Source organism: Dermacentor andersoni, chromosome 2 (genome assembly GCF_023375885.2).
Source record: "Dermacentor andersoni chromosome 2, qqDerAnde1_hic_scaffold, whole genome shotgun sequence".
Taxonomy (NCBI): Eukaryota; Metazoa; Arthropoda; class Arachnida; order Ixodida; family Ixodidae; genus Dermacentor; species Dermacentor andersoni.
In genome coordinates this window covers 98,127,630-98,151,986 of record NC_092815.1, presented here as the reverse complement: position 1 = coordinate 98,151,986, position 24,357 = coordinate 98,127,630, and the positions used below count along the sequence as shown (strand labels likewise).

The 24,357-nt window shown below is 42.9% G+C and overlaps 1 protein-coding gene across 5 annotated transcripts in view; it reads left to right on the top strand.

The window, feature by feature from the left end:
* The window catches only part of LOC126541578 (uncharacterized), a 32,943-nt gene extending 8,888 nt beyond the window's left edge, over window positions 1-24,055 (top strand). For 2 of the 5 annotated variants that reach the window (XM_050188400.3, XM_072286480.1), the window contains exons 7-11: window positions 525-662; window positions 7,090-7,254; window positions 10,956-11,215; window positions 14,560-14,812; window positions 23,130-24,055. In XM_050188400.3, the coding sequence (XP_050044357.1) occupies window positions 525-662; window positions 7,090-7,254; window positions 10,956-11,215; window positions 14,560-14,812; window positions 23,130-23,264 (951 nt within the window). In that variant the 3' untranslated portion in view covers window positions 23,265-24,055. The remainder of the gene's footprint in view (window positions 1-524; window positions 663-7,089; window positions 7,255-10,955; window positions 11,216-14,559; window positions 14,813-23,129) is intronic. The other 3 variants (XM_072286481.1, XM_072286482.1, XM_072286483.1) reach the window with 3 other exon arrangements.
* Window positions 24,056-24,357: the final 302 nt, after the last annotated feature.

Below are 24,357 nucleotides of genomic sequence, written 5' to 3'. Positions count from 1 at the left end.
GCATTTTAGGTTAAGTTCATGAAACCAAGAGCATTGGTTTAATATGCGTGTTTCGTGGATTTCGTGGAAAAAAGGAAGAAAAGCATGACTTGTTCTCAGTGATGGTCATAAGCTGGGTGATGCAAATTCACCCTTTGCTGTCCAGCATTTTGATTGGGCTTAGGACTCCCATTCTAATGGAATATTTAAGGGTGTTTATCAATACAATTGTATAATCAACTTGTCATTGCATAACACAAGCGTGGTTTCGGAGATCATCGATCAGTGTGGCCTACCAATGTGGCTTTTACTGCCTTGATTACGCTTTACAACCCCATGTTCTGGCTCTACTCAGCAACTGCCATGCATGCAGCTCAAAAGATGAGGTAGACAGCATCTAAGAAGCATGCATTGATTTTTTTTTGCCACTAACAGTTGCTTTGTCGAGGGGACAACAATCGCAGCCATTCATTTTGACTTGGAGCACCAGGGGCAAATGTGAACGGGAGCAGAAATGCTTACTTTTGACTGATGTGCGAACGCAGTCTTCTGCCAAATTGTCACGGCGGCAGCAGGGCCCAGCCAGCTCCGAGTTGCGTCGTTGTCCGCCAGTTCGACCAGTCGACAGCACTGACTCCTGCGGTCACTCAGCGACTGTTGGTCAGGACGTATCACATCGGGAAGTGAGGCGATAACCTTGTTCAAAGAGTGATCAAGAGTCCCATTTAATAGGAGAAATGGAAAAGGATGCATGGTTCCTACATACCTTGGGGCAGCTTGGGAAGTGAAGAAATTATGAAATGATAGAGCAGTTTTCAGTGGCAAGGCGAGCCTTTTTTTCTTGCATTGCATCTGCATTATATTGTACACATTAATATACATTAAATTGTACCACATCATTTTGTATTACGTCTGCAAGGTAGTCTAACCAAGGCAAAGGCAAATGGAAAACATTAGAGACAAACAAGGCAAACGAAACAGAGCAAATGTAGAGAGCCAGTTGAGATTTAAATTGCTCAAGTTGAAATTATATACTAGTTGAATTTAAGAGAAGTGAGTAAAGTTGGTTAGGTCGTACAGGTTGTGCTGTTGAGCATAAGGCTGTTGGTCCTGTCAGACTGTGACCACCGTGGTTAGGAATCAAACCTGAGACTTTATTTGTTTGCTTGCTTGTTTGTGGCACACCATGAACCAACAAACAAGGTCGCAAGTTCATTTCCTAGGCAGGGGCAACCGAACTTGGCTGGAAAAACTGTTCTACTTTATAATTTAATTTCAGTCAAAACTTAGCTGCCAGGGGAAGTGCAGTGTTCTCGTCAGGCCACACTGGTGCAGCAAAATTTCAATCCTTGAAGAGGGGGCTGTCTATATTGCCGCCTACAATCAGTACATACAAGCAGAAGCCTGAGAATTTGAAGTGGTAATGAGTCATTGAGCTCTTGTCCTTTTCGCCTATACCACTGCCATGTCAGATTGCTTTGGCAAAGCACATTGCTGTTTGTGTTAACCACTGAAGTGTCACTACTGTGCATACAAAGATAGCATGTACATGATTTCAAGTATTCATTGTGTGGCTGACGGAGTGGTAATGTGTTCTAGAAGCACAAGTGTATAGCTTGCACATGTAGACACTTATTACTTCTTCCAAATTGTCTTTTCGAATATGGCAGTATTCAATATGTAAAGCAAATGATAAAGAGAAACAGAAAGGTGCTTGCATCTGTCATGCCGAAAGATAACATTAGATAATGTTATGCTAAGTGTCTATTGCTATTGAGGCACTAAAGGAGCATGTTATACTTAAACGCGGGCTGGATATGGGTTTTTAAGTTGATTTTCTGAATCGCCCCTTGAAAGATCTTTGAACTTTACCCACCTTTTTGCATTTGTTCTGATTCTTTCTTCACAGTATTCTTTGAAAAGCATGGCATATTGGCGATAGGCAAGCCATTCTTGCACAACTTTCACAGAACTTTATACCAAGCTGCCCCATTTTCCTTTTCTTTTTTCTGCAGAGAAAGGTTTAGTTATTGTGACTGCAAACATGGAAGTTTATGATTTACTTATGAAAGGAGCAGTCTTTTCATCAATTTTCATACAATTTGTTGCATTTAAAAAAAAACTAGGTCAAACAGAATCAGTTGATTAAAAATGAGGGCTTAATTTCTACTTGCCAATGAAAAAAAAAGTTTTGATCAAGGCTCATCAATTTTTTTGAAGTATTTCAAAAAACAAACATTTGTCATTGGTGCTTAAGTACTTTAGGTCAGCTGCACAAACATTGATGTTGCACATTATGTCTGTTGGACTGTGTAATATAAAAGATTGCCACTCAGTTCATGTTGCTTTGTTGCTGAACCTAATTACCCCAATTACATAAGTGCCTGCAGCAGTCCTGTGTATGAAACACTCTTTTGTTGAATAGGGCTAACATCTCATTTTTCAGGAGAACAGACTGGTGGGCTAGTTGGTACTGCATAACTTGAGGCAAAGCGCAAGAAGGCACGAGGACAACAGAATGGAACGAAGACACAATGCTGTGTCTTCGTTCTCTTCTGTTGTCCTCGTGCTTTTTTGGGCTTTGCCTCAAGTTATCTTGTTTTTGTTTGCTTTGGATGTTTTAGGGATCTTTATCTTTGTTAATATTATTATTGTTATAAACATTCGTATCACTCTTGTTTTGGAGCTTACAGCTTTGCAATCGTTACATGTTAATGTCTGGAGATGTCATTCCTGTTTTCACACAGTATACTAGAAAAAATTGGGGCCTTAATCAAAACTTCACTTTTATGAACAAGAAGGAACTTTCTCGATTTTCAGTCACTGCAATGTAGCAAAAGCTTAATGAAGGCAATCATGCATACCAGATGTGCAGTAGACACTTCTTAAGGTAAACATAAAGGGAGTTTGAAAATTTCTTCAACTTATCTGAACTTAAACCAAAAAGAAGTGCACTCCATCTCTGGAAAGCTCTTAACATGCAGATACTGTATAGCATATAAGATAATTGCACCTAGCAGAAGTAGCCTCAAAGAGTCCTACCGTATATTTAGAGGTATATGTTACTCTTTGTACCTTTGCATGTGCACTTGCCACTTTGTTCTTTGCAAAACAGCAGAATGATAACCTGTTGTCTTGCAATATCAGATTGCAACCTTTCATAAACCGCTGAGCATGGCTGGAACTTGCATGCTTGCATGTTACATCCTTGGTTTGGATTTAAATGTTTGCATCTGACGTATGTAATTTTGTATGCCATTCATTTGCTTGCATGCATTTGCATGTGTTTAGACATGTTTGCATTTGCATGGCTGATAAGCTGGAAATAAGGCATCGCTTTAGGTATGCACTGCTCTCACATTATAGGTGTGTAGTTGATGTCTCAAATAGCCCCCTGCTACTCTGAAGAAATAGTAAACGAAGCAGAAGAATTCTATACTGACCTGTACAGTACCCAGAGGAGTCATGATACCTCCATTAGAAAAAGTAATAAACAGGATACAGAAACTCCTTCTATAACTAACGATGAGGTCAGAAGGGCCTTGCAAGACATGAAATGAGGAAGAGCGGCAGGAGAAGATGGAATAACAGTCGAGTTAATCAAAGATGGAGGAGACATAATGTTTGAAAAACTGGCGGCTCTTTATACGAAGGGTCCCAGAAAACTAAAACAATGCAAACGTTATACTAATCCACAAAAAGGGAGACATTAAAGAATTGAAAAATTGTAGGCCCATTAGATTATTCCCAGTATTATATAGAATATTTACCAAAATAATCTCCAATAGAATAAGGGCAACACTGGACTTTAGTCAACCAAGGGAACAGGCTGGTTTTAGGAAGGGATACTCCACGATGGATCACATTCATGTCATTAATCAGGTTATCGAGAAATCTGCACAGTACAATAAGCCCCTCTATATGGCTTTCATAGATTATGAAAAGACATTTGATTCAGTAGAGATGCCGGCAATCATAAAAGCATTACGTAATCAAGGAGTACAGAACGCTTATGTAAATACCTTGGAAAACATCTACAGAGGGGTTTTACAGCGACCTTAATTCTAACAAGAAAAGCAGGAAAATGCCTATAAAGAAAGGGGTCAGACAGTGAGACACAATCTCTCCAATGCTGTTCACTGCGTGCTTGGAAGAAGTATTCAAGCTATTAAACTGGGAAGGCTTAGGAGTAAGTATTGACGGCAAATATCTCGGCAACCTTCGGTTTGCCGATGACATTGTTCTATTCAGTAACAATGCAGACGACTTATAACAAATGGTTGAGGACCTTAACAGAGAGAGTGTAAGAGTGGGGTCGAAGATTAATATGCAGAAGACAAAGATACTGATGAATAGCTGTGCAAGGGAACAAGAGTTCAAGATCGCCAGTCAGCTTCTAGAGTCTGTAAAGGAGTACGTTTACCCAGGTCAACTAATCGCAGGGAACCCTGATCATGAGAAGGAAATTCATAGAAGAATAAAAATGAGTTGGATCGCATATGGCAAACATTGTCAGCTCCTGACTGGAAGCTTACCATTATCATTGAAAAGGAAGGTGCACAATCAGTGCATTTTACCAGTGCTGACATATGGGGCAGAGACTTGGAGACAGACAAAGAAGTTTGAGAACAAGTTAAGGACTGCGCAAAGAGCGATGGAACGAAGAATGCTAGGCATAACGTTAAGAGACAGAACGAGAGCGGTTTGGATCAGAGAGAAAATGGGTATAGACTATATTTTAATTGACATTAACAGAAAAAAAAAATGGAGCTGGGCAGGTCATGTAATGCGCCAGTTAGATAACCGTTGGACCATTAGAGTTACAGAATGGGTACCAAGAGAAGGGAAACGCAGTTGAGGACGGCAGAAGAATGGGTGGAGCGATGAAATTAGGAAATTCGCGGGTGCTACTTGGAATCGGTTGATGCAGGAAAGGGGTAATTGGAGATCGCAGGGAGAGGCCTTCGTCCTGCAGTGGACATAAAACAAGCTGCTGCTGATGATGATGACTCTGAAGATATAGAAATTTGTTCTTTGTTTGCCCTGCAATATATTTTGCCGTCACAGTGCAAGCACTAGTGGTTGCAAATAATTTGAAATTCTGAAAGGAACCTGGAAGCACAGAAAATGTATTCTGTCTGCCACATGCAGTTGAAACACGATTCGCTAGATTTGTAGAAGGTTACTCTGTGAGCGATATATGACATTGTTAACTACACAAAACAGGTTCCAGTGCCTACAAATAATATGACGTGTCTCTGAAGGAACATAAAAAAAAGGAAGTATAATTGAACCTCATTATGACTAAGTTGCATCTGACACAAAAATAAGTTCGTTGTATTCAATCATAAGTCTGGACTCTGATATCAGCAAAAACAAATCAATCAATAAATTGCGATGGGATCTCTACGAAAGAAACTCAAGTATTTCCGATATCCCTGATGGCCAGCAAAGCTTTTGACGACCTGTCAGGGGCTTGCCATGCTATCAATATTTGTGGCGCATGTGGTTAGTGGAGGAAAGATTTGCAGCACTTGAACAACATTAAATTAACAATGCGCTTCGCACTGTTATTAATACACAATAGTAGTGCAATCACTGTTACCACACAGGATTTACATGTTGGCTTGCTAGTGGCGAGCCAGCCAAGCTGAGCTGCTAGCTTAATTGTGCAGGTGAGTCTGTACTCTGTCTCAGTAGTTCCTTGCAGCACTGTGGAAGCTACATGAATTCTTCACCAATAGGAAGGCTGAATGCCCCTGTGCTCTCATCCGCACCATGTCCTCTGCTTAGCATCTGCTTGCCATCCTGTCGGTACACACTCCAGGGTTGGTGCATTGATGTAAAAAATCTTTTGACACCGTAACCACAAGCTGCGCTTACAAGCATGCAACAGCAGGGCTTTGCTTCACCTGTATGCTTTCCCTGCATTTACATTGCAGCCTCCTTAGCAAATAGTAAGGCCTGTGCCACAGCCTCTGCTCAGCATCTACTTGGCGTTTGCTCGCTACCGTCATCACCCATTGTGCTAGAGTGGAGTAGCAAATTGATGATGCAGTGAACAATTAGACATTTATAGCATTGCACATTGTCAGCGCATCACCAGTGCTAATGCCGTGGTGCCATCTGCTAACTAGAAATCAGATCGATTTTACAGCTTGGCGCCGGGTCTGTAGACTTACCAGTGTGAAAACAAACAGCCAATCTCAAAAATTATGACAAAACATACCTAATGCTTTGACTTCAGCTTGTTTCTTGCTGACAGGGTAGATAGCCAGTAATAAGCGCAAATTCAGATTGAAGCGAGTGCTTGGTGATCACGGTTTGGGTAGTTGTTACGGTTGCAGGTGGTAACTGCCACAGTAATTCTCTGTATATGACACGCATGAGCAAAGGTAAAAGGGAACGTATTACTGTACCGTATCATGTCACGAGCAAAAATAAAACTAAAGTGGAGCCAATAATCAGCCAATTACGCCCGGAACCATATTCTGCTGCGCAAGGATATTGCCTGTGTACGCCTCATGCCTTCGGCAGTGCTGCAAGGTATTTATGAAATGAAGTATGTACCATGTCAAGTTGCTTTTGCTGAGTATATTATACATTCTTACTACCAGCTTACATATTTTGTGCTGTGAGCAAACAGATGTTCACTTCTCTGTATAATCGATATCGCCTTGGCTATTGCATTTGTGCTTTGGTGTTAGCACGGTAATACTTATCGAAGTAAAGCATGGCCAATAAAATTTTAGACTTGCTTCATTATGTCCAATAATTAATTATGTCCTTGTTCGGTATATCGAGGTTACACTGTACTCAGCTTGAGTTGGAGAGTCGCCATGAATCTCAGAAATGACAACATAATGTAGCTCTTTATATTTAGGCCAGAGAACACTTCATTTTTGCACTTGGAAAGCACAACAAAAGCCAAAGCTGAATAGTACTTTATTATAGGCATTGGGAAGCCAGAAAGGCGTGGACTATTGAGAGTGAATGCTTCTGAAGAGTGATGCATGTTCTAGCTTCATCCAGCGTAAATGCATGGCATGCATGCAAGCATGCGCAGTCATCCAGGCTGCATATCATCCACATATTTTCATCTGCTGCAAGCTGTTGAACCAGAAACCTGCGGGCAGGTCAGTGAGTGCTCGAAGAGCGCGGGGAGACCGCGCTGCAAAAAATGAGCGTGTTCCAGCAGTCCTCAAAGTGCTCGGTGTGCTTGGCCGAGCTTCTCGAGAAAGTCGGACTTCGAACAAACGTCTTGAGCAGCCTGTGGTGAGTCTGGGATAGAAAGTTGAAGCAAACTGCTGAATTAGTTAAGGTTGTTCTGCTGACTTCCAACCATACTTGCGTCATTAGAGCGGCTTATATTAATTTGTGTGTACAGTGTGCAGCTGTGACGCTTGTAGCTTGACTTGGGTAAAATGTTAAAGCAAGGACAGGAATGTTGCGAAACACTATTTCTCTGTTGTGCTATTTGAAAAGCTAATAAAAATTTTCTTATTTGACACAAGAGTGAGATATTGAAAGGCACAATAATGGCTTGTAGCAACATACTGTGATGATAAATCAGAGGGTACTATTATACTTATAATGTGTGCCTACAACACATGATTGACTCAGTGATTAAATATAATATCGAACAGAAAGAGGGAAGTGGTCATGATGGAGTAATTCAGGACATGATGAAATCAAGCGCTACCATAATTAGTAACCTATGTGTAGGAAAAAGCAACGCTACCTTGTATGCATAGTGTCAGGCATGTATTGTTGCCATAATTTTTAAGGTGTTTAAGGGTCTACTTAAATTTTATATTCCATTACAAGGATAATTACGCAATATGTATATATTAATTATGTAGATCAAAGCTCTCATTCTCGCCACTCTCTCTGTTCTCACTTACAGTCATCACTGTGCACATACGTATGTGCATCTGCTAACTCAGCAAGACAGCAATGCTTTCTAAATTCATTGTTCCTCTTGCTTGCTTCTTGTTCCCTACCTTGTCAATTTTTCTGGTGCTTGCCATTGTCTTATCCACTGCCTCTCTTGACGCTTTCAGCGTCACTGACGTACCTGTATGTTTCCATGTTTCTATCCCGCCAGGTTCCTTTTGACATTCCTTTTGTTAGGTAGGAATGTGAGGACCACACCAAGAAAGCATTTGCCATTATCTGTGTCATTTCTTCATTTCTGCATAACCCAAAATAAACTGTTGTGTTTGTTTTAAAATATCTGAGAAAAAAAATAACGAATTACAACGCTAGGGGTGCATCATCTCTGAAAAGGTTAAAGGGATATCCACAGCAAGGAGAGCAAATTGTGCATTTCTATGTAGCGAGAATTTCATGCTTTGTGATTTGACAGTGGGACATAAAATTTGTAGCCAAGAGATGAATGTTTTCACACATGATGCAAACCCTCTGCGAACGAGCTAGAAATATTTTTTTTTTACCGACATTGCTGCTGGTACCCTGTTGTTTTGTGATATTCAGATTAGGTGCCTGATAATGTGAACAATCTCGTAAAGTCAACGCTTTTCTCAGCTCCACACCACACAATGGAACAAAGGAACTGTGGAGGGAGCTTTGGTCTGTTCTTGCATAACGCTTCTCTGTCTGTAGACATCAAGCCTCCCACCAAGACACCAAGCCTTCCTCGTGTGAACAGTACTGATTTTTGCATGTTCACAGTGTGCTCACCACACCTTGCATCCTTCCTTTACTCTCTTTAGTCTTCATGCTTCTCCAGAACTGTTATGCAGTTACTGTCTCCAGACAAATTACGATTTCTAGACTGGGAAGTACAGCCGATACGGGCTTCAAGCAGCACAGAATAGGAGGCCTTTACTGCAGTATCTTTGAAAATCTAGATGCTGTTCTGGCATGTAAAACTTCAGACACTGCATTACCACGCAGTAATTTTTGTAGCACTGTGCTCTTGGCTAACACTCTTGCCTGTTTGAATGAAGCTCTCGTTATTTTTACGAGCTCTGGAACAGAGTGCATATGAACATCATAAAGAAAAAATGTACCTTAAAACACATACATATGAGAACGGGGATAGAACATTGGCTAATTGACAAGTTCCCTGGTTGTTCTTTTGTGCTCTGCATCATTGGATTGTCTATTGGTAAATTGTCAAGGTCGAATCTGTTCAACAACTTTCCATGTACTTCTAATTGCTGCCTTATTTTTTTGGTTGGTGTACTACTATTTTTGGTTGGTGTACTATTGAATTTGTAAGTGCAGGAGCCTGGTTCCTGCACTATAAAATTGGGTCACTGATGCTGTGGAAGCAACAGAAGGACAGAATGGACTGGTTTAGCTGTCAAATGCTTTTCTGATGTTGTAATACAGCCTGTTGGCAAGAGAGAGAGAAACAACTTTATTTGCTACTGCTGGGTTGGAAGTTAGGGCAGGTAGGCCTAGTGTGGCTCTCAGGTGGGGGCGTTGTCTTGGGCCCACGAGACGAGTGCCAGTTGTGTTTTCTTGTTTGCGCTCGTCAGCAGCTGGTTCCAACCCTCCTCGGAGGGAGCTGGCAGTAATGATTGTGGTGGAGGGTTACCCTCGCATCCCCAGAGAATGTGTGCCCGAGTGACGAACACTCCATGGTCGCACTTAGTACAGACGGGGTCGTAATCCCCGCCAGTGATTAAATAAAGCCTAGAATGACTGAGAATGGAATTGGTCTGCAGTCTGCGAAGCATGGTGGCTTGCGCTCGGTCGAGGTCGGGGTGGGTACATGCGTCTCGACTCCTTGCAGACGTTAGTAATGTCAGCATAGGATTTGGGGGCTTCTGCAAGAGCATCCGGGTTCGAGGGGCCGGCCTCCCAGTTAGTTAGGTAGGCCTCTGGCTAAACGGTCGACCCCTTCGTTTCCAGAGTTCCCCACATGAGCAGGTACCGACACTAAGCGTACAGTTCTGTTGAGAGCACAACCGTGGAGGATGTGAGTGGTGGGGGAGAGAAAGTGAGTTTCTTTAGAAATTTTGGATGGTTGTTTAGAGTCGCTGAGAACCGTGCGTGTGCTGGGATCCGCGATGGCTAGTGCGATCGCGACCTCTTCGGCAGCGGTGGAGGAGTGTGTGCGCACTGTAGCGGCGCCGATAAGAGTGGTGGTTGGCGTCGCTATGCAGGCTACATATGTGTTAGAGTCGCATTTCGCCGCTTCCACGTGCATGGCATGTTCGTCGGCGGAGTAGGTGACGTGTAAGGCTTGTGCCTTCAGTTGGCAACGCCTATCTTGGCGGCCGGATAGCGTATCCTTGGCCATGGGTTTGATGACCAGCCGACTGCAGACTCCAGTTGGGAGGGGAGCAGTGGGGTGGATGTCACCTGTAGAGTTGATGTTAAGATGGTTAAGAATGTAATGATCGTGTTTGGTGCAAGAAAGACGGTGTATCTGTGCAGTCTTGTGTGCTCTGTGAAGGTGTTGTATACTCCAAGCTGGAGGAGACACTGTGTGCTGGCGGACTGCGGCAGTGTGCTCAGGCATAATCTTTATGTTGCACCTGGAGTGGGTACTGGGGCCAGCACAGTTAGGTTGAGCGTCTGTCTGTCTCATGGGAGCAGCATGTGCAGGAAGGCTTATGCTCATAGACTTATACATGGTTCTTACTGATGTGGTCATATGACAACAGTGAATCAACCAGAATTGATAACCAAGCATATTTGTCAATGTAACATAGTGTATAGAAAATATCCTGATGTTTTGAGGCCTGTGTTGGTGCTGTTGAACCTAACATGGGAACATAAGGCACCTGTGTCTTTTGGCCCTGAAATACACAGATACAGGCATAGTTTCTAAATTGAATGCTGACAGGAGTAGCAACAGCTTTTGCTTATAACATTCGCAATGTCTTTTTAATGACGTGGCCTAATCAGTAAAATAATTGGAAATAAAAGCCAAATGCATGTGTGCACGGTACAGTGCAAAATGAAAAAGAAACATGATTGTTTTGAAACTTGCTTAGGTGCTGAGGAACCCTGTGCGAGAGCATGAGCCACCAGCTACGACAACGTTGAAGGACTCAGGAACAGGTGTAGTTCCGAAATCAAGTGCAGGAACAGGTGGCAGCCATTCTAAGGCCCCACCGGTGCGTAGCTCGACAGGTGGCGGCAGCAGCGCACGCAAGGACTGGGATCGACCCAAGTTGCCCAGGCCCAGCAAGGACTACCAGGGTGCCAAAGAGTACAGCAAACACAAGGCCGAACAGCCTGCATCCTCCAATAGGTTGGTCTGTTTGGATATACAATATGTTCTGAAGATGGCACCATCATGGTTGCCTGTCTGTATTTTTAAAAGGTGACGTTGCCAGAGTTGCTGGTCAGAAGTCGGACACGAGCACACATGTTAGAATGTTGGTTTTATTAGATTGCACTAGAACAGCTCCTAATCAATAATGGTATTTAGAGAATTGGCATTCGTAATTGTGGGCTTGGCCATCTTTGTGTCTCTGGTTCATAGTTGTGCAACTGTTTAGAATAATTTCAGTTGCCCGGCATAAGCCTAGAAGATATAGTATTGCAACAGCCAAGCTTTTATGTATCAGCCTTCTAACTTATTAAAGTTGCACAAATATTCCGAAGCTGTATCGCTTATCAGATTATTTGGCCTAACAGATCTTTATCTTGAAGGGAGTGTAATGTATACTAACCCTAGCTAGGAGAGCAACAATTTGCTGCTGTTGTATAGCAGGTGACTTTTCAACTTTCAGGCTACTGATCACTGCCACACGTCGAAAGTAAGTATTTGATGTAGTTGAACTGCAGTTCAAAAATTCAGAGCCGTGCCACAATACCATGGTTTTGTATACATAAGTGTTTAAAAATTTGCAGCAGCTTGGGCGGATAAATGTGCACGCCAAAAAATTGTTCAGAACTCACCACTGGTGCAAAGTGCTTTTTGCAGGGACATTACAGTATAACATCAGCCAAGCTTATTCAACAATTGTGCTCTACACTGCGAGAGATAATTAACACTTAAGTGCTTTGGACGAGCCCAGTTTGTCAACACAATGGTGGTAATCTTTGCTTTGGAGGAGCTCAGCGCGTCCACAGCAATATTCTCGTTATCGAAGTATTCAGGACAAATGGAGTGCAGCCACTTAGTTTTTCTTCTACTGCATAGACACCAGCGCTTTTCCAGCGCTTAAACATGCATTTTTGAAATCGCACTCTTTCAAACATCACATGGTGTTTTGAAAGAAAACCAGTGTCTGGTGCAAGCTCGGTGGCATAGCTCTGTGCGCCATTCTGTGGTTCATGAAATTTTACGCACTTTGTCACTTGCCTTAGCAGTTAAAGAATGGGAGAAAAATTTTCCTTGGTACCGTTCTCTGCTTTGCAGAGTAGTTGATTTTGAGGCACTGTAAAATAAACCATTTTTCTTGCTTCTGACTGTACTGCTTGTAGCAATCACTAATTAATATATATTGCTTAGTGAAGAGATAAATTAGGTTTGCATGCAGAAAGTAGGAAGTAAATTAGTTAAAAACACTTAAGTTTCTAGGAAAAAGGGAAGGTTGAAAATGTGCCATAGAAAAGAAGCAAAATAAGGTCACTCTTGGTGGGAATAATAAAGTGCCTAAACGGTTAAGTGCTTTTGTGGTACCTTTCTGCCTATTTACTGTTGATGCCATAGTGACTGCTTGGCCCTATTCATTCGTAGGCTTACAACTGCCCAAAACCGCAAACTTCATCTAAAAGCTGGTTACAAATTATGCTATAGCGAACATCTCAGTTTGCTTTCTTAGTTTGTTTCAAATCCAGATGAGAAACAGGTTTGCAAAACAGTAAGTTCTTTTATGTTGTGTATGACTATTGTGAAGGTCGGGGTCTCTTGCTTCCTTTTACATTATAAGAGTCTAACCTTGATATAATAAACATGAATATAGTGAATTATCAGATATATAACAAACCAAACCAAATATTTTTCTTGCCAATATCAGTCTGTAACTAATATCAGCTATAGCTAAGGTAGTTTTGTGTTGGATGTGAATTTGTTATAACCAGGTTCCAGGGTATAAGTTATTTTTTCCTGTGGTAATGCACAAGACAGCTTAAGCTGCTGAGTTGTGCATGAAAGCAACAGTACTTCTGATGAAGAAATTGCGGTCACTGACCAAGTCAAGGTGAAAATAACACAGAGATGTTTTGGGTGTGTTGAGTTAGTTTTACCTTGACTTGGTCAGTGACCGCAATTTCATCATCATCATGTTACCTGACCAGATAAACTTTTGTCGAACTCTTGACTACAACAATTCTTCTGTAGGCTTGTTGCACTTACAATGTTTATGTAAATACAGTCAAATCTCTATATACTGAACACGGATATATCGAATTATTGTGTATATTGAACACTTTCTGTATCACCTGGAAAATCACATGCATTTTTAATTTTTTATTTCGAACGGGGTCGGACATAAAATGGATATATCAAACTCCCCCACCCTAGACCATGTGCGCTCTGTTGACAGGCAGTGAGCTGTCCATCACGCCTGTTGACGGGCGAGATGGGCGTTTCCGGATGCTGCATACTATAGCTGCATACATCGATCGCGCGAAGGGTGCTTTTTGAATGTAGTTGTGTACACATGAGGCAGCTTGGCTAGTTCAACAATGTCAACGATGCATTGCATTTGCCGCACTGACTCCTCCTCGGTGCCACGCTCTGCGCCTGCTGCGCCTCACGAGAACTGGCGGTTTGCATCCGCAAAGACGTGCGACAGCGTGCACTCACTGGGCTCACTCATAGACGCCTTGGCAGACCCCCCTTAATACTTTGTTATTGACAGTGTTTCAAAATGCTTCGACTGACGGACATGGAGATCGCAGCAGTAGCAGCGACCAAACGAAGGCACTGCCGAGGTTGATCCCGCAAGCGCTGATGTTGCCCCACTTCCGACTACAACTGAGGCTGTAGCTGCTTGGGCCCTTCTACGCCATCGGCCTATCGCTTGTGGATCTTTTAGACTATGTTGAGGACTCTGTGTTTAAGCACGCGGCTGCCAGTAAGAAGCAGGCTACACTGCTGCAGTACTTACAGCCAAATAAATAAATGCTTTGTCTGAAGCTTCAAGTGAGTATTTACTGCACCACGATTGAAGCACAATCAGGGATCGTTGCTCGGAGCGCGCATTCGGTTGCGCCATCCATGATTGGCCTAGACCGCGCCGACTTCGCACGGCTAACAAAATAGGTACGGCATACATGGTGCAATCGACTGCGTGCTCCTGGCTGACGGAAGTCGGTGCGGCCTAGGCCAATTGCACGCGGCGCAACTGAATGCGCACTCCGAACAGTGATCCTCGATTGCACCCTTGGTTCATTGATTGATTTGCAGAAGCTTCTGACGCATTTTTTACGTGATTTGATTTATGGAATTCTGGCTATATCGAATTATTTCGCGACCACCGCGCTGTTTGATATATCAAGGTTCTACTGTAATAAGTAATGACACTGACGACATGCAAACATTTATGGGTTGTTTTGGAAAAGCAGATTAAACATGCATTGAAGGCACTGCAACATTTGTGATTGCTTTGATTTATTGGTGATATGGTGCCTCCTTCACAGCAGGCGTGGATCAACAGGTTCTGACGGGAGAGGCCAGGAAACAAGCACCCCGAAAGCATCGGCAACGACTCCAGCCACAGATGACGAGCGATCTGTTGTTGAAAGCTCTCGGGGTGCCACGTCCACCACAAGCACTCCAGCCGAGGGCAAGAACACCAGTTCAGAGAAGGATCGCGAGCGACCATTGGCACCCGAGGAGTCCTCGCAGTCCCGAGCTAAAGACCCTCGAGCAGAGAGGAGGATACGCAACAAGGTAGGCTTTCTTGCATGGCTGTCCGACTGGGAACAGCCTGAAGACCATTCAGTTAAAGCAGCGCCCATAAAGACTTTGTGATCTTCTCTAGTCAGTACCTTAGGAAGGGAAAGGAGGAGTTCTTAATGACGAGAAAAGTGGGGAGGACGGCCAGAAGAACGTGTCCTTCTACTCCTGGAAAATGGGAAAGGTGAAGGGCATGAGACTGGGAAAAGGAGAGGTAGATTAAAAAAAAATTGTTACTGGCGTTTTATGTGCCAAAATCGCCATGTAATTATGAGGCACGTCGTAGGAGGGGACTGCAAATTAATTTTGACCACCTGGAGGTGGTTAATGTGCACCTAAACGTAAGTATGCGAGTGTTTTTGTGACTTGCACCTATCCAAATGCAGCCGCTGTGGCTGGTATCGAGTGCGCAACCTCGAGCTTAGCAGCGCAGTGCCATAGCCACTGGGTTGCTGCAACGAGTAGAGAGGTAGATTGCTGGCGAGTGCACAGTAGTACAGTGTTGCTGAGTACACAGTATGGTAGTGTACGTGCACTACTCATAGGAGTAATGTGTTCACACAAAATGTTCTTGCACAAACACATTTTGCACATTCTCATTCACACCCCACATGATCTGAAGTGAAGCGTTTAAGCTCATCTCACATAAGAAGTTCAGCAGGGAGGTGAGAAAGGCATAGTACAGTCAAACCTGGATATATAGAATCTGAAGGGGATCACCAAAAAGTTATACATATAGGTAATTCAATATATAAAATAAAAATATTATGCAAAAATTTTCAAGGGGATTTTACAGCTGTTCATTCTACAGAATAACTTGTTATTTGTGGGTTCTATATATCCATGTTCGACTGTACTACACACTAGTAGAACTGTCATGTACAGTGCTTTCTCTTTTTTTGTTTCTTCTTTCTTTTTGGCTACAGTGGATGTTTTTGCTGCACTCTTGTGTTAGATGTGTATGCTTATGACAAGACATGAGTGCTTTAAATGTTAATTGAGACTTCTCATTTGGTTCTTGAATGCTACTTCCACATGCCATTTCTACAAGGTGTGTCTTTATGCTCATAGAGAAGTGGGCCTAACTTACCTTAGTTGATGTTCCTTGCACTGAAAGTCATTGGTTGTAGTTTACATGTGTTCATTTGACAGTATAGAAGGAAATGTAAGAAAACAGTTTTGGCATAACTAATGTAATATTATGTGCAGTTATGCATAAAAATGCATTTCAGTGCATTGGACTGGTATCCTGGCTTCACTGTTTTTATAGGCTGCCTGCTAACCTCTGCTGACTAAGTCAAACCAGCTTTCGACAAATTTCACTTATGTAATGACCTGCATAGCTCTGTAGGCTCTTTTATGTTCAGGTTTCATTCAATATGTAGTTTAGTAAAACCTTGTTCATTTGGATTTCATGGGACTGAAAAAAATGACTAAATTAACCGAATGTCGAATCATCGAGAGTATCCAGAAAACCATAAGCAAGTGCTTACTACATCAACACACTTTTATTTAGCGAATGAATGAGCAAACCCTTTTTCTGTTCTGCCTAAAAGCAGTGCAAAATCTGCAATTCTCGTCATGCTATGACTCGTTCGCTCTCGCAGCTGCGATCGAGGCCTCGTAACTTCCTTCACAGCACAGCCACGGCACACGCATCCTGATTATTTTCTCGCCATTGAGCTGATCGCCAACAGATCGTCTGTCCATGGCGATGTAGCTGGTGCTCTTCATCCTCGACAGCTTTGCATCGAGTCAAAACGAAACTACTGTTTTTTGCAACTGCATCGAAAGAAACTGTGGCTGCTATTGATGCAATTACGAATGGCGACATTGCAGTGCTGAAGGCACGTGACTGGCTCATGCACCATGTCAGAATGAAACTACCATTCGCTACAACAACTGCAGACGAAGCCGCAATTGCTATTGACACGATCATGGATGGCAACTACACAGTTTCTTTAGGTACGCGGCCGATGTGTGTAGTGAGTCAAAACGAAACTACTGTTTTCCGCAACTGCTGTGGAAGAAACCGTGGCCACTATCGACACAATCATGGATAACGATTATGCAATTATCAAAGCACAGGCCCAGTGTTACGTGCATGCGTTAGGCATGTGTTATGCGTGGCGGTTAGTGCAAGCATAAAGGCGTTGAAGGCACAAATAGGCACGAAGCGTACCTCCACTGCTGTCGTTAACATACGATTTCTGCTGACTATTGCGATGTGAACTCCACTGCTTCGTTTCGATTGTACGCTATTGCTGTTTTTGCTCTTTTGCTTTGCAAATTTGCGGTGCTCCTCGCTTGCTGAGCTCCAAAAGTGGTCCTAATCAACCAATGTGCAGCCAAAGACGTCCGAATTAACGAGAGTTTGATTGCATTGAATAATGCATATGTCTGCTGGGACCAGAGGACGAGTCCGAATGATCCGATTTTCCTAATTAACAAGGGTCCAATTAACGAGGTTTTACTGTAGTTGTCTGTTCCTGAGCAGTTTTTCGTGCAGCTCAAGAATGTTGGTTGTGATTCACATTTTATTGAGTCAAGCAGCTGTTGTGTATCATCACCTGTTGGCACTGAATTCAATGCTGATTAAAGCCTTCACAGTGCCAGCCTGGCAATGCTGTTATAGAATTATGTTAGCCATCTTTAGAAAAAATCAGTGTTGCTGGAACTTCCATGACATAAAAGAACACAGACAGGAGGAACATGCAAATATGTCAATCTTTCTGCTGAAAACAGTCAAAGCTCTGTTTAACCCATTGGCTACCATATAATATGCATGCTGTGGGGCTCTACGTATCAATTATTATTGCTGCTTACAAGTGCTACACAATTTACTCTATATACTAAATACTAAATATATTGTGAGCATTATATTACCCCTTCATCTTCTTCATCTGTATATATTCATCATCAGGGCCAGCGTCATCGTCTTCAGCGCGCGACCTGCGCAATAAACCGTTGAGGCTTAACAGCTGTCTCGCAACAATATAAGCATGTGAGCATTATATTGTGAGCAATATAATGCTCACAATATAAAATATCTAACTACTGCTGTCGCGAACAAGTAGTGCCATCTCTTGACAACATTTTTGATCAAGTATATCATATGTTGCTTGTCACGCCATCCATAAAGTATTTTTAGACCAACCATACCAGCCTAGCAAATTGCCAACTTTTGTAGCCAATGGGTTAAGCTTAAAGGGACCCTGAAACGATTTTGACGATATTGTACAAATGTGCCGAGGCGTTACAGTAGGTCCTTCTGATCATTAATTGATGCATCTAAGTGCTCTGCGTAAAGTTTGGAATTTATTATAAGGTTTTAAAAATGTACATCACTGCCGATCGCAGCACATCGCTCGGCTGAATTTTAAGCGGTCCCTACCATTTGACCTCATTGACCCCAGTGACGTTAGTAGGGCGAGCTATCTGATTGGCTGCCCAGGGCACGTCATCAGTAATTTTTCCAACTTTATGGTGAACAAATGTTGTTTGTAATAGTTGGAATGTTAGTTAGTTTGTTTCTGTAAAAAGAAAGTAACAAGAACAATTTCCAAGCACAAGCACTTCCGGCATGCAGCAAGCGTCTATTGCTTGTGTTACAACATGCTCCATTTTGACGACAGCTCCGCAGTCAGAGTCAGTCTCAGCCTTTTCATGAGCATCATGATTCGACTTTGTTGCGTTGTGGGCTGCAAATGTAGTGACTGGCAATATGTCAAGCTGTGACATCGTGTACCTCTGCAAGGCGGCATATGAGCAAACTGGCTGCAGCGTATCGGACTGCCGCTATCCAATCGGCGCCAGGATTTGTGCGTTTGCGGTCATCGCTTTACACCGGATGGTTACTACGGCAGTAGTGTTTCGTGAGTCCGGTATTCGTGTAAATGCAAGTGCAAGGGGACAGGGCCTGGCCGTTTGACCGTGCCGTTTCACGGGATGAGCAGAAGCGCAAATGTGAATGGTCTATACGGTGCAGCCAACTGGTGGTATAGAGCTCAACCACACACAGTAGCAGTAACCAAATGTATTCTTTGCTGCTGGTGTAAATTTTTCACAGGAGTGTAATCAATACGTTTTTATAAATGTTTAAAATGTTTTGCACTCGGTTAGAGCAATATTAGCGCTTTGTTTGGCTGGTTAAGCCCTGCGCCAACATGCGGCTGGAGTGTGCAGACTGATCAGGCCGCTCATGTACGTCTATGCTAAAGTTCCTTCATCATCTTGAGTTTATGCCTCCAGCCATCCGTCGAAATGCCCAGCTCGCCTGTGGTTACTGGAATACCAGACACGTTCGGCGCCGCAACGCATGCTGCTTCGACAGCTCTCGCTTGGGGTCGACTTCCAAGCAGCTGCCGGAGAGATTGGAGAGGCTTCGTGTGCTCGCTCCCAGAGAATCGGAAGTAGGCGACACAATGTGCCATCATGACGCAGAGCCAGTGCAGGCAGAGCTTAGCCCCGATTACTTGGCGAGCGAGTTGAGGAGAAAACACATGGCTATGGAGGAGGGTAACTTGTAATCGTCCGTAGCTCACTTAATATGAGATGCTTCACACAAATTGTGGTGCGAATGATTAACTTTAGCTGTACCCTACATGTCTACAAAATTTGTCCAAGCCGTTTCTGAGGCCCTTTAATGGAATAATCTTAATCTTCTTTGAATGTTTGTATTTGAATACTGAGCATTATATTTCTCAATTTCGCAAAGTGACTTTTTATTGCAGTATTATGTAAAAAAATTTATTGTGCAATGCATATGCACTTGGCAAATGTCATGAGTAGGACCCATGAAAGACAGCTAGAAAAGTGCATAACTTTTCTGCTTGCCACTTTTGGCAAGGAAAACCTCATAATTTAATTTAATTTCTTGCTGCTTACAACCAGAGTGGGCGCTTGATGCTCGTGCATTGTATGTATTACCAGAATATTATGCCCACATGGGCATTTAGGTATTTCTGAGCAAATATGGCACGAATGTCTAAACTCATTGATACAGTGGAACTTAGGCATATTATGTTGAATTCCAATGGCGGAGTCGGAGCGAGTTTTTCTGCTCGTTTCGGAGCAAGTTTGTTCCAATGGCAGAGTGAGGGCAGGAGTAAGGTGTTCCAATGAGAGAGTCGGAGGGGATTCAGAGCGGGAGTCGGTCCGTGGAGCAGAAAAAGATGCTCCGCCAAAATCGGCGGAGTGGACCGGAACTCTGCGTGACGTATTTCCTTTACCACGTTTGTCTGCTGGGAGGCGCCACCGGTCACGACTCGCGAGGAAGCAAAAGCTGCTGCACGCTTGCCGAGATATCCATTCTGCACTTTTACAAAAACAACAGGTGAACGGCGCTGAAGAGACAAGTGACCGGTGCGGCGGTGCTGGGAGCAAACAGCGGAAGGAAATGACAACACGCAAGGTATCCTGGGTAACTTGGGGATAGAACTTCCGCCTCCGCCTTGCTCCAGCGGCGCAGGTTGTGTTCCACTCGGGGACCTGGAGGCATTGCTCTGCGCCAGAGTCGAGTGCTCGCTCGCGGAGTCCGTCGGCTGCTCCGACTCCGCCATTGGAATTCAACATAAAATTTTGTTAACTTCCAAGTTCAACATTGCCCCAGATTTTAATGACAGTTTAGTGCACAAGACAACGGTTATGTACCTGCTTACTATTTGCGAACAGGAGTGTAAAGCCACGGAATTTTCAGTAACCTGCTCTTTGGCTGCTGCTGTGTCTTCTTCACCTTGGTCTGTTCCCTCTTAGCTAGAAGAGACTATAATTGCGGCATGTGCTCTCAGAGAGAGCAGAGTTGCATGTTTGCCTTCCGTGCACTACCCACACTCCAATTTTGCTGAGCACAGTCATGTGGTTCAGAAAGCCACCATGCATTGTGGAGAAGCCGTCACCAAGGCGCAGATAAACGAAGTTGGTAATGGCAGTGCTAATGCATCGCCACAGTTTGGCGCCTTCTCTGAGGACGAATGCCCGCAAAATTGCAATTGGTCTGTATGGTTTTTACTTTCGTTTGGGAAAAAATTATAATGCTAAGTGCTTTCTTCTTTCCTCATGTAGGTTTGTTGATCGGCATGCGTTTGGACGTATAGTGAGCTTGAGGTGTAGCTTTCCCTCAAAGCCATATCACACTTGGCATGCAAGTTGGCTGGCCTATGCGCAACTTGTACAGTAAATCTGGAATAATGACATGCACATTACCACACCTCGAGACAGATGGTCCAAGTAGCTTACCGAAGTGCACATAGCTTGATTTGTAATCCCACAGAGTGAGGCTAGGGACACAGTGAAAGACAGTGGAGCCAGCTGGGCTACTTGGGCTTTTGAGTTTAGCTGCATCATTAAATAGCCAAAGAATGCTTTTATCTGCGGTGTTAGTAGTAGCTGGCTGTAATTTTTTCTTTTCTCAGAATCGGTCATTATATTGATTATGTTGGCCCTCTTCTTTGTAAACACTGATGAACATGGTTGCCAAGGTTGTAGCATAATTCGCATACTTGATTGGATGTACTATGCTAGTGTGCCCTTCATACCAGAGCCTTGCAGCTTGTTTAAACATACAGAATAATCTCCATGTGTTGTAGCATTGTCATAGCTGAGGTGGAGGCTATTCGGAGTTGTCGCTCTTGTGTCATGCAGTGTACCGCATTGATTGCAAGACTCTGACTTACTAACTAGGCCTTTGTATTTTCAAGTCTTGCTAGTACGTAGTTCTATTCTTCAAACGTAGAAGAAATTCAAACGTATGTAGAAATTCTTCAAAAAAAGTTTGTGTTCTTCAGTGACCTAGTTAATGTCTGACTTTTCATCAAGATATTATATTATTTTAACATGCACACTCACAGCTGGTAAGCCAGCATGACTCCCCTAGAAGCTTATAATATTGTTCATACTATTAAAGCACGGCCATGTAAAATCAAGGTGGCATTAGGTGCACACAATAAAGCTGGTACTTTCTGTATGAGCTCTCTCTATCCATTTTTTAGCATCAAATAGCTCAGGTTAATGTTCACCTGAATCTAATGCTCCCAAATTTAATGAGTTCAAACTCACAGCAGGGAAATAGTGCTCATCCAAATGTATTGCATGGCCACTTTTTATAACAAGCAAAAGGTAGCATGGTTTGCTTGTCCCTAATTTTTGTGATGAGAAAAACCTTGATTGATTGAAGTGCTTGTTATGGACTACAACTTGCCTGTTAACATTTTGTCATCAGGCAGGGTAATTAATTACGCAGAATTTAGCTATCATAATTAAGAGTTCGACGAAAGTTCGTCTGGTCAGGCATGGAAATGAAGGGATTACGGTCACTGACCAAGTCTGATGAATAATCCAACGTTTCGGAACCGCGTACGGGTTCCTTGTTCACTGAATTGGACATGAAATTGTCGTCACTTATATAGCCAGCACGTGACGTAATGAACGTGCGTAAACGGCAGGCATAGTCCCTGGTGTCCGGTTCATTGTAGCTGGCGTCGATTGAATGATTAGAGATTCTAGCAGCCTGTACCTTACATCTCTAATCTCTAAATCTCTAATCATTCAATCGACGCCAGCTACAATGAACCGGACACCAGGGACTACGCCTGCCGTTTACGCACGTTCATTATGTCACGTGACGACGATTTCATGTCCAATTCAGTGAACAAGGAACCCGTATGCGGTTCCGAAACGTCAGATTATTCATCAGACTTGGTCAGTGACCGTAATCCCTTCAGAATTCAGCTATACAGCATAGAAATTTAGTCAGTCGCTGTGCATCGTCGTGAACCTCGGAAAGCTCATTGTCACTTTGTTGTGCAGCGTTGTGAACCTCAGAAAGCTCATTGTCACTTTTCATGGTCCATAAAATGTCATTCTTCGTGCTATTCATTTTGCATTCGTTGAACGCCTTCACAACTAGTATGTGACCGGGAGGGGGCCTGTCACCACCAACTACTTTGACCAGTAGCAGACAGAAGTCTCCAAAACGTTATGAACATCTGATGCAGCTTAGTTTCCATTAGCTGCAAAATATAAAGTGACTTTTCTTTTGAGCTTTTGTAATGAAATGAAAAGTGTGTTTTCACCCACTTAAGTACATAAAAATGTGCGCTGTTGCCACCTTGAGCAGACAGTGGCAATGGCAGTGGCTCTGGGAGCAGGCCATTGACAATGCTGCAAATGTGGTTTTGGTTTTGTATCCGAATATAAAGTGCAGACAACTTTTTTTTTCAGTCAGATATGCTTTAGAATTGGTTAAGTACAGTGCCATTACACTGTATTTGCTAAACTCTAACCGGGATGTAACTTTATTATTTTTCAACAGGATCGACCATCTATTGAGATTTACCGGCCTGGGATGAGAAGACTGTCTCAAAAGGCTACATCATCACAAGAGGAAACACCAGCTGCCAGCCCAAAACCAACGAAAAGCAACAGCAGTAGCAAGCTACCCACTTAAACTTCTGTGGTCAGTCAGTACTGCTCAGGATGACAATTAGTGTACATGAATTTCCACAACTGATAGCACTTTCCTGAGACAGTTTATAGTTTTCTTTGCTTATTTTTACAGAAACAAAAATCCATGTTTTTTTACATTCGACTTCTTTTTTTCTGTCCCTTGTAAATAAATTCAGTTGCGGTGATGTCCAGTGTCCAAGTGTTAGAGCATGACGCATTGTGATATACGTACTCGATTGGAGAAGCATTGACATTGTGCAGGACGGCCAGCTTGAAATAAATGGTATATTATAACTGTGCGCTTGAATTTCTATTGCGTTTAATTTTTCTTTGATTCAATATAAAACGTGAGCAACATGGTTTCATGTGTATTCTGTGAAGAATTGCCACTGCATATCATGAATATTGTACTATGGCTATAATGTGAATTGGGGAGAGCTGCAAAAATTGAAGTGTCACAGACTGGGCACGCCGGAAGGAACTGAACACTTATTGGAAACACTCGGTTTTAAGCTATTTTGAGTTCTTGACTTGAGCGTGTGCCAACAAAGTTGCAATGATAACGCTTAATAGTACCCTTGAAATTGCTTGTCTTGAGCTGGCGATGGCTGATCCTGATACAACAAAAATGAAGTAATACTAAGATTATAATATGAACAAATAATAATGTGTAGTGTAGTACAACCTTAGCCGTGCGCTTAAAAAAGAAGTGTCAACCACTGTTGATGCTAAAGAAGACAAGGTTGATGTACATGGTCGCACAAATGATTAAATGTTGATTATATGTCTCTAGTCCATCTATTCTTCATATTTATTTTTCACTTAATTTGTGTTTTAGTAGTATCATGTTTCACGCACCATTAGCATGATGCCCGTTGGGTCTGCTTGACCATCCTGCAACGTAGGAGACGCTTGCATTTGTCAAATGTTTCGGCATCCACACATCTGTGTTGGGTGACTCTTCCACTGTGTCCTCCAAACGCTGCTTGACGTCCTGTGGCTCTTGGTGGGCATGATGTGAATTGCGCATTTGGGCAATACGGGCCTAGCGAGTTTCGGCCATGTTCTTAGCGTGGCTTGCAGTGTAACTTCAC